The 13261-nt window shown below is 46.0% G+C and overlaps 1 protein-coding gene across 1 annotated transcript in view; it reads right to left on the bottom strand.

Moving 5' to 3' along the window:
• LOC138075865 (beta-glucuronidase-like) overlaps positions 1-11468 on the bottom strand; it is a 44167-nt gene extending 32699 nt beyond the window's left edge. Inside the window, 1 exon segment of the mRNA XM_068967928.1 lies at positions 11350-11468. Within this exon segment, the coding sequence (XP_068824029.1) occupies positions 11350-11454 (105 nt within the window). The 5' untranslated portion in view covers positions 11455-11468.
• Between the last annotated feature and the right edge of the window lie 1793 nt (positions 11469-13261).

Here is a 13261-nt window from a genome sequence, read left to right on the forward strand (position 1 = left end):
ACAAATAAATATAAAATAAGTAGAGGAAAGTTTCAAAAGAAAAGCAGGAATTACAGAGCAGTGCCCATGAGAGATAGAGCTCAGTGATTTCCCTGCATTTGTTAGCTTGGTCTCCCCTTTCTCTGTGTGCAGACGCATCCTTAGGATATAAACAGTCTGTATGCCCACCTTTGCAAGCAGCAAAGAGGAAGCTGGTTTCATTCCCATCAGGGTTGGTGGCTGGAGAGGAGAAGATTCTCCCAAGGGTGAAGTGGGTGGTGACAGCAACTGAGGAAGAGAAAAGGGGACACAGGAATGGAGAGGTCCAGAAGGAAAGCTATAGAATGGTAGGCAATCCCTGTAACAGTCAGGGTGTGGTTTTAGAATGGCTTTCAGCCTGAAAAAACAGGGAGGAGAGCTCAATTCAGAAAAATTGGGAGGACGGGGATTTCCCTGGCAGTTCCATGGTTAAGACTGTGCTGTCCAATGCAGGGGGCACAGGTTCGATCCCTGGTTGGGGAACTAAGATACCACATACCACCGGGTGTGACCTAAATAAAAAAAAAAGAAGGGGGTGGGGAGGATGGAGAAAAACAGAGCTTGGATCTGGTAAAAGAGCAAATTTGGAGTAAATGGGGATGATGAAAATTAGAGGAGATGGTAGGCTGGGAGGAATCTCAGAAGTCTTGGGTAAGAGAAAATGAAAAGAACCTAGACCATGATCCAGTAAGTGAGTCACCACGGGTCATGGAAAGGTAGATAAAGTCAAGGTGGTCACGAACAAAGGCCCAGGATCGGAAGGCCACTGGTCGGGACAGGAGGTTCGATGGAGAGGGGACCCGAGCCAAGGACCAAATTGCTCAGTGAATTTGGGGCCTGTGTGTATGTGGAGGAATGAACCGGAGGCCGAGAGATGTGAAGATGAAGGTATTTGGAAAAAAAGAGAATTCCTTCATGATCTCGTGGTTGAGACTCTGCCCTTTCACTGTTGAGGGCCTCGGTTCCATCCCTGGTTGGGGAACTAAGATTCTACAAGCCACATGGTGTGGCTAAAAAACAAACAAACAAACAAAACTCTGAAATGATCACTAAGAATGAGAGTGATGGGGAAGAGGGAAGAGTTAACTAGTCAGGGTGGAAGGGCTTCCAGGCAGAGGGAGGGTCCTAAGCCAGGGCCCAGAAGCCAGCAGGAGCATGGTGAGTTCTGGAACTCAGAGCCAGGGATCAGGGGGACCAGTCAGACCACAACAGACTATACTATGGGGTCTGCACTTATCCTCAAGGAGATGGTGACCTGCTCATTCATCCTCTTTGTCCCCTCTACTCATAACACAGGGTGTCTTAGGGCTAATCTTGAGATCTGTTATCCACCTACCCTCAGTTCTTTGGTGACCTCATCCATTCTCACTGCTGGCAACTCCCAAAATTTAATCTCCAGATTCAGCTTATACACAGCTGCAAAATAAAGGGAGAAGGAAACTGGCCAATGGACTTCACCCTTCAGGGTCTGGTTGTCAGGGTCACGCATTTAGAAACTAAGTTCCCTCTGATCTCTATCAAACAGCAGAAAATCAACTTTCAACTAATTAAGTATATACAGGTTGACTCTCAAATGGAAAATCAATTTATTAATTTATAGAAGCAGATAAACCTTTACTTCTTTGTGCCCATTTGAGAGCTTTAAAACAGTTATTGGTTTCTTTCTTGGTGGTGCTAATGGGAAAGAATCTGCCTGCCAAAGCAGGAGACACAAAAGAAGAGGGTTTGATCCCTGGGTGAGGAAGATGGGCTTGCATGAAAATGACAACCCAGTTCAGTATTCTTGCCTGGGAAATCCCATGGATGAGGAGCCTGGCAGGCTACAGTCCATGGGGTCACAAGAGTCGGACATGACTGAGAGACAAACATTGGACATTGAATTTAGTGATTCAATAGCAAGGCAAATACTCTCCATGCCAGAGGAGGGCTCACTGTGAGAACACGTCCTTGCCTGATGGGGCGTTTTGTCACTGTTTCTTCAGGGCATTCTGCTTTATTGACAGTCTTTTAGCACACTATCAAGTGCACAAGCAATGCTAAGGTGGAGCTGATACACTAGGTGTGAGTTCACAAAATGATACAACCTCTGTTTAAAGTACTGGCACAAGTTTGTACCCTACAGACACAGGCATTGGAATAAATTTTATTACATATATCTTATGAAAGGAAAACAGGGTGTGTGTGTGTATACATATGTATGTATAATGATAAAGTGAAGTGAAAGTCGCTCAGTTGTGTCTGACTCTTTATGAGCCCACGGAATCTACAGTTCATAGAATTCTCCAGGGAAGAATACTGGAGTGGGTAGCCTTTCCCTTTGCCAGGGGATCTTTCTAACCCAGGGATTGATCCCAGGTCTCCTGCATTGCAGGCGTATTCTTTACCAGATGAGCCACAAGGGAAGCCCATGTATAATGATGAGAGCGTGTTCTCAATTACTGAGGCTATTCTGTGTAAGGAGTGATCCTGCATTATGACTAGGGACCAACAAGCATGGATTATCTACTTGCAATTGTACTTATCTGTAACTTCTGGCCTCATTTCTCCTCCACAACCATATACACCCAGCGACAGTGCAGCAACTGGCCATCTCTGGCCCCACACTTGGGCATCAGGGTTGCAGGTAACCAGGCTGGCACACTGAGTAGCAGGCACACCCCTGGAAGGCTCCTGACACTGAACCCACTAATGTGAACTTTACAGGGGCCACGGAGGGGCACTGGAGGGGGATACAGTGATGACCAGCACCCTGCACACCCTGTCTCGGAAGGTGGCTCCACTCCGCAGTTCCAGGGGGAAGTACTGCTTCTGGTTTACTATCTAGGAGGGTGGGGTGGGGGGCGGATTGGGAGCTGCCAGGGCTTCCACTTGGCCTTCGTTAATACTCCAAGGCAGTTCCTACATCCCTCTTCACCGCCATTGTGATCAAGATTGGAGGAACCTTCCCAGTAATGTCATAGGATTGAGTCCAGATCTCCCTTCCAGAACATTATGTCCTGATCCCAGACCAGCAGCCTCACCCTCTCTCAATAAACCCTCCCTATCTAGCTTCACCTCCACACTCCGGTCTCATAGACTTAGCTCTGCTCTTTCACACGCTCGCCCTTTCAGTCAGGACACGTGCGGTGGCTCCTGCAATGCTCCACGACTGAGCTCTTTGCTCACAGTGGTGCTGGTACTTCCCTGTGCATCCTGTGCCGAGACCTGACCCAGTTACTGGTCTGGGGCCAGAGGGGAGGAGGGCTGTGATCTAGAGGAGGACGTCCTGTGAGGCAGCCTCCTCAGGTGAGATCCTTTTTCTTAAACCAAGTTGTTTATATATTTGTCTGCTCTGGGTCTTAGTCGCAGATTGCGGGATCTAGTTCCCTGACCAGGGATCGAACTCCGTTCTCCCACATTGGGAGCATGGGGTCTTGGCCAGTGGACCAGCAGTGAAGTCCCGTCAGGTGAGATCTTCATCTGTGGATTCTGTCAAGGGGAGGCCACTCTCCAGGCAGGTAGGGCTTCTTTAACTGGTTAGAGGATTCCGGTAAAGCTGGGGTTCAAGTGGTTCAGGTTCAACGACCCCAAGGTCCACATCCTACGTCCCTGCTCTCAGTCCTTCCCTATGAGCCTCATAGGACTCACATCATAAGCTCTGGCGGCTTATGGTTCAATGCCGGGCCCAGTTTTTGGTACAGTCTTCCTACAACTGCAGGAGATGAAGGTCTCTGTCAACAGTGCCAAGTAGGCCTTGTGGCTTCACTGGGCCCTGGATTGCTAGTTGGCTGGAGATGGCCTTTCATTCTTTTTCGTGAAGTGTCTCTGGGATCTCAGCAAACCCAGCCAGCTTAAAATTACAGTCCTTAAAATGAACCCTTACTCACATTTCATTCCAGTTCTATTGCCTGGCCTATTATTTCCCCTTCCACCTGTAGCTTATCTCAATTCATAACAGGTAATCTTAGTGATTCCAGTGTTAGAGCACCTCAGGAGCTACGCCCTCCACTCACTGGAGTGACAGTAGGGCCCTTGTTGCTGAATGACTGCAAAGGTTGTCTTGTTCCAGAATCCTGTTCTAAGGGCTGACTTCCCAGAGCCACTTCCAAAGAGCAAAGGTTAAAATTTTACAAAACCTTTTCTTTCTGCCTCTATAACTCAGCTTGCCCCTTGCAAAGCCTAGATCACATTGGTCACATAGTCTCAAAAATGGGGACTTGTAATACTAGGAACTGGACCTTATCTCACTCACCCTTGTCCTGCTCTTTGTAATCACCAGCCCCTGCAAACCTGCTTAATCAAGCCTGTCCAGGTCAGGCATTCCCCTTCCCATCTTGACCACTGTTCTTGCGCACGCAAAACCCCTTAGTTCAAACAAGCCTATTAACATCTAGTGTTGCCCACTACAGTCTGTCTATAAAAACCCTGTAATCCCTTTGTTTGGGGCTCAGAGCTTGGAGTGTTAACTACTCTGGGCCTGCTGGTGTAATAAACTTGAGTTCTCCAAACCTCTGAGTGCGGTGCTTTGTTTCTTGAGTACTGGTTTCCACAACATTTCTGGAGGCCCCAGAGAGATTCCAACCACGCCGGCCCCTTGAGCAGCTGGACTGGTGGCTCGGCCACGCTGGAGCGAAGGAACCCCGAGACGATGGAGGGGGTGCGCCACCTGATGGTATTCCGGGTTCTCTTTCAGACTGGTGTTCCAATTCTTCATTTGGCCGAGCCCCAACTGGACTCATTGGAGGGACGGACCAACTTGCCAGGAATGGCCACAGGATAAGGTAAGGCTCCGGGGTCAGTCCCCAGGCAGGAGCCTATCCCAACAAGTAGAAGAGGAGACTGATCACCTCTTTGGGCTCCCAGGAAGGGAGCATCACATAGGGAGATCTGGGGACTTGGGAGGAAGGGAGGCATCGTGAATGATAACCTCCTTGAGGCTCCCAGGAAGGGAGCAACAGTTAAGGAACCCTGGGGACTCAGGAGAAGGGAGGCATCGTGAATGATAACCTTCCAGGAAGGGAGCAAGGAAACCTAGGGGACTCAGGAAAAGGAAGGCATTGTGATAGCCTCTGAATGATTTTGAGTGTGTGATTGCTGATTGAATGGAGAGAAATTGTTTTGAAACTCAAAGCCAATTCTTTTTGCATATACAATAAAAACAACTAACTTGTTAAAAGGCCTACCCAGGGAAAAGCTTGAAATTAACCCTTTCCGTGTCCTTGAAATACGTAGCCAGCTTTGCCTGAGACCTTAGCCTTGGGAAAGTTAGAACTTTAAGTGAAGAAAGAAAAAAGAGGGGTGTTCAAAGAGATATTTTAAATCTCAGACAGAAAACTGTAAGATCTCTGTCAATCTGTCTGTCTCATAATTTATGTATATCTCAGTTTATGTCTTTTTTCTGATAATATTGTTGAAGTTGTAAATGAGTGCTAATTTAATTGGCCTAAAGAAAAGTAAGTGTTTATGAATCAAAGAATACAATACAAACAAGAAAAATTAACTAAATAAATTTCAGATTCATATGAACTGGAAAATATTCAATATTAAATACCTAGTATTAATGTTTGTTTGCTTATCTAACAAGAAAGTAGGATGTATGTTTTTAATAAAGAAGATATAAAAAATAAAATTGCATTTTATAAAGGGAAAAGAAAGTAGGTCTGACTTAGAGGTGGCTGTTATAGTGATTTAAAAGTTTCTGGAAGATGGAATCTGAAAAAAAAGTTTGTGCATGGTTAGGACTGACTAAGTTTAAAATAAATTTAATTAAGTTTACCTAAATGAGTTTGAAGTAAACTGGTGCAAAAATTTTAAATTTGACCTTTCTGTTAAGAGGACATACTGTCTTCAGATGTTGAACTGCTTTTAATAATAGATTTAGGGTTTTTTTTAACCTCTTAATTGATCTGTTCTGTATTTACCTTGAAATCTTTTGTTAACTTTGGCTACAGTGTTAATGCCCTCACAATGAGTTCTCCAAAAAAGAAAAAATTACTTTGGTAAACTAAATAACTTCTATGCAGAGTACATCATGAGAAACGCTGGACTGGAAGAAGCACAAGCTGGAATCAAGATTGCCAGGAGAAATATCAATAACCTCAGATATGCAGATGACACCACCCTTATGGCAGAAAGTGAAGAGGAGCTAAAAAGCCTCTTGATGAAAGTGAAAGAGGAGAGTGAAAAAGTTGGCTTAAAGCTCAACATTCAGAAAACAAAGATCATGGCACCTGATCCCATCACTTCATGGGAAATAGATGGGGAAACAGTGGAAACAGTGTCAGACTTTATTTTTTGGGGCTCCAGAATCACTGCAGATGGTGACTGCAGCCATGAAATTGAAAGACGCTTACTCCTTGGAAGAAAAGTTATGACCAATCTAGATAGCATATTCAAAAGCAGAGACATTACTTTGCCGACTAAAGTCCGGCTAGTCAAGGCTATGGTTTTTCCTGTGGTCATGTATGGATGTGAGAGTTGGACTGTGAAGAAGGCTGAGCACCAAAGAATTGATGCACTTGAACTGTGGTGTTGGAGAAGACTCTTGAGAGTCCCTTGGACTGCAAGGAGATCCAACCAGTCCATTCTGAAGGAGATCAGCCCTGGGATTTCTTTGGAAGGAATGATGCTAAAGCTGAAGCTCCAGTACTTTGGACACCTCATGCGAAGAACTGACTCATTGGAAAAGACTTTGATGCTGGAAGAGATTGGGGGCAGAAGGAGAAGGGGACGACCCAGGATGAGATGGCTGGATGGCATCACGGACTCGATGGACGTTGAGTCTGAGTGAACTCCAGGAGATGGACAGGGAGGCCTTGCGTGCTGTGATTCATGGGGTGGCAGAGAGTCAGACACGACTGAGCAACTGAACTGAAATTAAATAAACATTATTTAAGATTATGGTACATGTAGACAAAGCTCATTCTGCTTCTACAAAAAATAATCCCTCATGGTTAGACTTTTGCTATCTTGATGTCCTTAAAACATGGTGATAGTCTGCTCTTAAATCAGGAAATTAAAAATAAATAAACAACAGGTAAAAATCAAAGAGCCAGGGCTATGGGAAATCCAAGATGGCTGCATGGCTTTTCCCAGCTCCCTGACACATCTCGTTTTTATTTGATGGGTTAAAGCCTTACCTGTACCCTCAGAATAAGTTCTCTGAAAAAGAAAACATTATGTTTCACTAAATATTAAGTTCTAGTTTTGTTATTTAAGGTCTGTGCTTACTAAGACTCAGTTCTGAGATAGTTCCTTGTTATGTTATATTGCTAAAAGGTTTAATTAAGTTATTTAAAAGGACACTCTTAAGATGGTTTCTAAAGCTTATCTCAGTAACCAGTCTTTGGATAAAGCTGAGATGCTCCATGAGGTACAGGAAAGTAACACCTGGCTACAATCATTTAACTGAGACAGATGACCTGGGGTATTCCAGGCTATATACAATGAAAGTTCTTGATTTAAATTCTTGCTTGTGACCTTACTAATAACTGCTAGCTAAATTATTTTCTATGTAGCTTGTTTCAGAAGATTATTTCTTATGTTACCAAAGGTGTGACTGAGCCTGTGATAAATGCCAATGTGCAGTTCCATATGAGATCAATAATTGTAATAATGTAACTCTAGACGTGGGAAGAAGCAACAAGAGGAAATATTTTCCTGGACCAAGAGGCTAGTAAGACAGGTATGGTCCAGAGACTTTTGCTACTTACAAAGCCTGGTCTAGTGACAACACATTGAGTGGCCTGTTAATGGAATCTTTGTTAGACCTGGGAATGAGCCTTCCAAGCACCGTGGGACACAATGACCTTGAACTGCCCCCAAACATGGTCAAATATGTGGCTATGAAGGGGCCCTGCTAACTGGAAGCTGGCCCTTGCCAGCTGCCTCTACAAAGATTAAATCAGGACCACTATAAGATGCTGACCTTCAACACTCCCTTGAAAGGACTTCAGGGCGGAGACAAAAAATAAGGCACTCTGTGCTCTGGGAAAACCCAGAAAAACAGGCCTTCAGATAGTCAGATTTTTCAGATAAAAATTTTTATGAGTCCAAATTCTTGTATCTTCTCATACCTGCTGCTGCTACTGCTAAGTCACTTCAGTCATGTCCGACTCTGTGCGACCCCATAGACGGCAGCCCACCAGGCTCCCCTATCCCTGGTATTCTCCAGGCAAGAACATTGGAGTGGGTTGCCATTTCCTTCTTCAATGCATGAAAGTGAAAAGTGAAAGTGAAGTCGCTCAGTTGTGTCTGACTCTTAGCAACCCCATGGACTGCAGCCTACCAGGCTCCTCCATCCATGGGGTTTTCCAGGCAAGAGTACTGGAGTGGGGTGCCATTGCCTTCTCCCTTCTCATACCTAGAGAAACACTAATGTCATGAACCAAAGTCTGGACCTGGTTCTCCTAGCTAGTGCCTCAGCAGCATTCCAACTTCTATTAATCTTTGGGCCGTATATCTTTAACTTTCTTGTTAAGTTTGTTTCTCCAAGTAGTAGTAGTACGACAAGAATATCCCCCAGCCAACGCCCAGACAATGTTAGAACAAGCCGCCTTATTCTGTGGACTCTTATCGGCCTTTGTAAAGGCACCGCAAGATCCTCAGGCTATTCTCCCTTTGAGATCTTATATGGGAGACCACCCCCAGTGATAAAAAGGCTCAAGGGAGATCACTAACAACTAGCTGACCTGGAGATGTCCCAACACCTCCAGGCCCTGGGAAAGTCTTCCGCCATATTGCCTGAGAAAGGACACCCACTCCACTGGGCAACTGGCTTCATCCCTATCAGCCAGGAGATGAGTTATAGGTGTCATCCCTTGGATCCACCACACCAGAGTCAAGAAGGCAGCAGCTTCCTGTAATGAGGACATCTGGAAAGCAGTTCAGGACCCCCAAAACTCCCTCTAGGTCTGGTTCCAAAAACAGCGACCCTCACCCTCAAAGGACGCCGAGCCCTGCTCTAGTCACTCCGGGAGCTGACTAGTCAATGCATGGCAGAAGCTTGAGGATTCTTCAGCCTTGCTCCAGCCACGCTCCAGCAGCTGGCTGGGAGGTCAATGGATGGCTGAAGCCTGAGGATCCGGCTATCAAAATATCAATGGATTTTCATTGTCAACCCTGGACTCTATCCCTAATTGCTATTATTTCTGTGCTCTTCACTAAAGGACTAGCTTTAGTTGCACCCCAGGACTGGGATTTGGGTCAGAAGCTGCAGTTTGCTGTTATCTCACTGTAGTGGGAAGCCTCATTCTTATTAAAAGTCTCTTATGATCAATTCTCCCTACTAACTAAACTGCTCCACAGTATAGCTGACCCCCCCTTCACGATAGGCTCAGTTGCTATAGCTGTGACAACCCAGAGATGGGGAGAAAACCTTTTGCTAGTGTTCAGTTATCTGTTATGTGCAGGCTGCTTTGCAGCCTTTTGGTGTCCCTTGCTGTAACAGACGGTGCTGCCCCCATCAAGGCCTTTTCTTTGTTTGTGGGACAGATGCTTCTGTGTACCTGTCAATTAGATGGGTATCTGCACCTTAGCTTTCCTCACTCCCCAGATGAACGTTGTCCCTAACAGCCAGACTCTCACCATACCTCTGGCAGCACATACATGGTCAAAAAGAGCCATCCAGCTTATACCCCTACTAGTTGGTCTGGGAATCATGGCTGGGCTAGGTATGGGAATAGGCGGAATTGCTTCATCAACCACCTTTTACCATACACTATTCAAAGACTTCACAGATGACATTGAGAGACTGGCCAAATCTTCAGTGGTATTACAGGAGCAACTAGACTCCCTGGCTGAGGTGGTTTTACAAAACAGGAGAGGGCTAGACCTACTGACAGCTGAAAAGGGAAGACTCTGCCTCTTCTTGAATGAAGAATGCTGCTTCTATGTAAACCAATCAGAAATAGACAAGGACACAGCCCAACAGCTAAGGGAACAAATCATAAAGAGGAGAGAAGAACTAGCTAATTCCTGGGGTAATTCGAGTAATATCTGGAGCAGGGCATCGTGGCTTCTCCCTTTGACAGGTCCTCTCTTCATGCTCTCTGCAGCACTCTTGTTTGGCCCTCGTATTCTCAATGCTATTACCCAGTTCATAACCTCTCAGACTGAATCCATAAAGTTACAAATGGTAATAGTTCAATATAGCCCCCTAAACGATGGGGAGCTCTGAGTGTCCTACCAAAAACATGAGATGACACTTTCTATACAACAAGTGATAGAAAGAAGCATCAAGAGTGGGGAATGAAGAGGAAAAGTTAAAATTTTACATAACCTCCTTCTCCTTCTGCCTCTGTAACTCAGCTTACCCCTTGCAAAGCCTAGATCACATAGGTCACATAGTCTCAGAAAGTGGGGATTTGCAATACTAGGAATTGGAGTTTATCTCACTCACTCTTGTCTTGATCTTTGCATTTGCCCAGGCCCTGCAAACCTGCTTAATCATGCCTGTCCAGATCAGGCATCCCCCTTCCCATCTGGATCACTGTTCCTGCACACATGAAACCCCTTACTTTTAACCAGCCTACTAAGAGTTAGTGTGGTCCACTACAGTCTGTCTAAAAAAACTCTGTAATCCTTTTATTCAGGGCTCAGAGCGTGGAGTGTTAACCCCTCTGGGCCTGCTGGCGTAGTAAACCTGAGTTCTCCAACTCTCCAGTGTGGTTTCTTGAGTAATGGTTTCCGCAACACTGCCAGTTGGTGTTTTGAAAGCAGAGCTGAAGACAAAGGCCTGTTATTACTATTATTATTTTGGCCACCCTATGAAGCATGTAGAATCTTCGTTATTTAACCAGGGATGGAACCCACACCCTGGGTACTGGAAGGGCTGAGTCTTCCCCACTGGACCAGCGGAGAAGCCCCAAGACAAAGGTTTATTCCACACAGGCACTGATTTGGAAAATGTTCCCAGATATGGTAGCAGGAAGAGGAAGACAGAAAGGAATGAAGAGCTAATATTCAAGTGCATAATCGAGGTCACACCTTGATCGTACATAATGTCCCTATTACAGGAAAAGCTGAAACACTTATGTAAGGGTTCCTATCTCTCTTTGAATGATGAGGTCTCTACTGAAGAAGCAGAATTGAGCCATTCAGAGACTGTAGGGGGAGAGCCTCTGTTTTCAGGGGATTGGTCACTGGTAACTGCGTTTTCAGGGAACTCAGCTTGGACAGAAATTAGAGGCTGCCAAAGGAGATGGGAAACAGGGCTCCAGAGGCATCTGTTACAATGTGTGATCAACCGCTCCCATGCCCCTGAGGACCTTAGAAGGGGCTCTAGCTAGTGAGGTGCCCAACAGCGGAAGCTTTTAGCTTCAGGCTTTAATCTGCCTTTGTGGAGGAACTCACGTTTGTCCTGGAGGGAACGGCTGAGGCAGTCTGCTCTCCACACAGGGTGTATCCTCCTTCCCTGGTCCCCGCTACTTGGAGATCCAGCGTTTCTCTCAGGCACATCCTGCCTGGTCCTCTGGCTCTCCAGCATTCCATGCATGAAGTGAAAGGCAACTGAGGAGTACCAGTCTTGCTGTGGGCTTTACTGGGATGTTGCTGAGATTTAAGGCTGGTTCACTCGTCAGTTGGCTTGTTAGATAAACTCGAGTGAGGGGAAAAAGCCTGGAGTTAGCAATTTGTACACAGGAAGCAATGCCCTGGTGAGGGGGTCAGGGGAAGGGGCCTTAGTTACTGTCAAGGAAGAATCCCTCCCTCAAGACTATTTCAGATTTTTCAACAGTTCACCGGAGGGCAGATGAATCGGCCACCTGCTGGCCAATACAGGCAAGTCCTCTGACGGATCTTTCAAGGAAAGGTTTCAGGACTTTCCTGGTGGTCCGGTGGCTAAGACTTTGTGCTCCCAACGCAGGGGGTGTGGGTTTGATCCCCAGTAAAGGACAAAGGTCCCACATGCCACAACTAAGGCCTGGCACTAATAAACAAACAAATAAATATTAAAAAATAAGTAACTAGCAGAAAGTTTCAAAAGAAAAGCAGCAACTACAGACCACAGCCCGTGAGAGATGGAACTCAGTAACTTGCCTCCATTGTTAGCTTGGTCTCCCCTTTCTCCGTGTGCAGACGCACCCTTAAGATAGAAAGAGTCTGTGTGCCCACCTTCGCAAGCAGCAAAGAGGAAGCTGGTTTCATTCCCGTCAGGGTTGGGGGCTGGAGAGATGATTCTCCCAAGGGTGAGGTGGGTGATGGCAGCAACTGAGGAAGAGAACAGGGGACACAGGAGTGGAGAGGTTCCAGAAGGAAAGCTATAGAATGGTGGGCAACCCCTGCGAGAGACAGGGTGTGGTTTTAGAATGGCTTTCAGGCTAAAAAACTGGGGGAGGAGAGCTCAATTCAGAAAAGTGGCGAGGATAGGGATTTCCCTGGTGGTTCAGTGGTTAAGACTCTGCTTTCCAATGCAGGGGGCACAGGTTCGATCCCTGGTTGGGGAATTAAGATACCACATGCTATGAGGTGGGACCAAACATTAAAAAAAAAAAAAACAAAAGGAGGATAGAGAAAAACAGAGCTTGGATCTGGTAAAAGAGCAAATTTAGAGTAAATGGGGATGATGAAAATTAGAGGAGATGGGTAGGCTGGGAGGAATCTCAGAAGTCTTGGGTAAGAGAAAATGAAAAGAACCTAGACCATGATCCAGTAAGTGAGTCACCACGGGTCATGGAAAGGTAGATAAAGTCAAGGTGGTCACGAACAAAGGCCCAGGATCGGAAGGCCACTGATAGGGACAGGAGGTTCGATGGAGAGGGGACCCGAGCCAAGGACCAAATTGCTCAGTGAATTTGGGGCCTGTGTGTATGTGGAGGAATGAACCGGAGGCCGAGAGATGTGAAGATGAAGGTATTTGGAAAAAAAGAGAATTCCTTCATGATCTCGTGGTTGAGACTCTGCCCTTTCACTGTTGAGGGCCTCGGTTCCATCCCTGGTTGGGAAACTGAGATTCTAGAAGCCACATGGTGTGGCTAAAAAACAAACAAACAAACAAAACTGTGAAATGATCACTAAGAATGAGAGTGATGGGGAAGAGGGAAGAGTTAACTAGTCAGGGCGGAAGGGCTTCCAGACAGAGGGAGGGTCCTAAGCCAGGGCCCAGAAGCCAGCAGGAGCATGGTGAGTTCTGGAACTCAGAGCCAGGGATCAGGGGGACCAGTCAGACCATCACAGACTATACTATGGGGTCTGTGCTTATTCCCAAGGAGATGGTGACCTGCTCATTCATCCTCTTTGTCCCCTCTACTCATAACATAGGGTGTCT

This window comes from Capricornis sumatraensis, chromosome 3 (assembly GCF_032405125.1).
Source record: "Capricornis sumatraensis isolate serow.1 chromosome 3, serow.2, whole genome shotgun sequence".
Taxonomy (NCBI): Eukaryota; Metazoa; Chordata; class Mammalia; order Artiodactyla; family Bovidae; genus Capricornis; species Capricornis sumatraensis.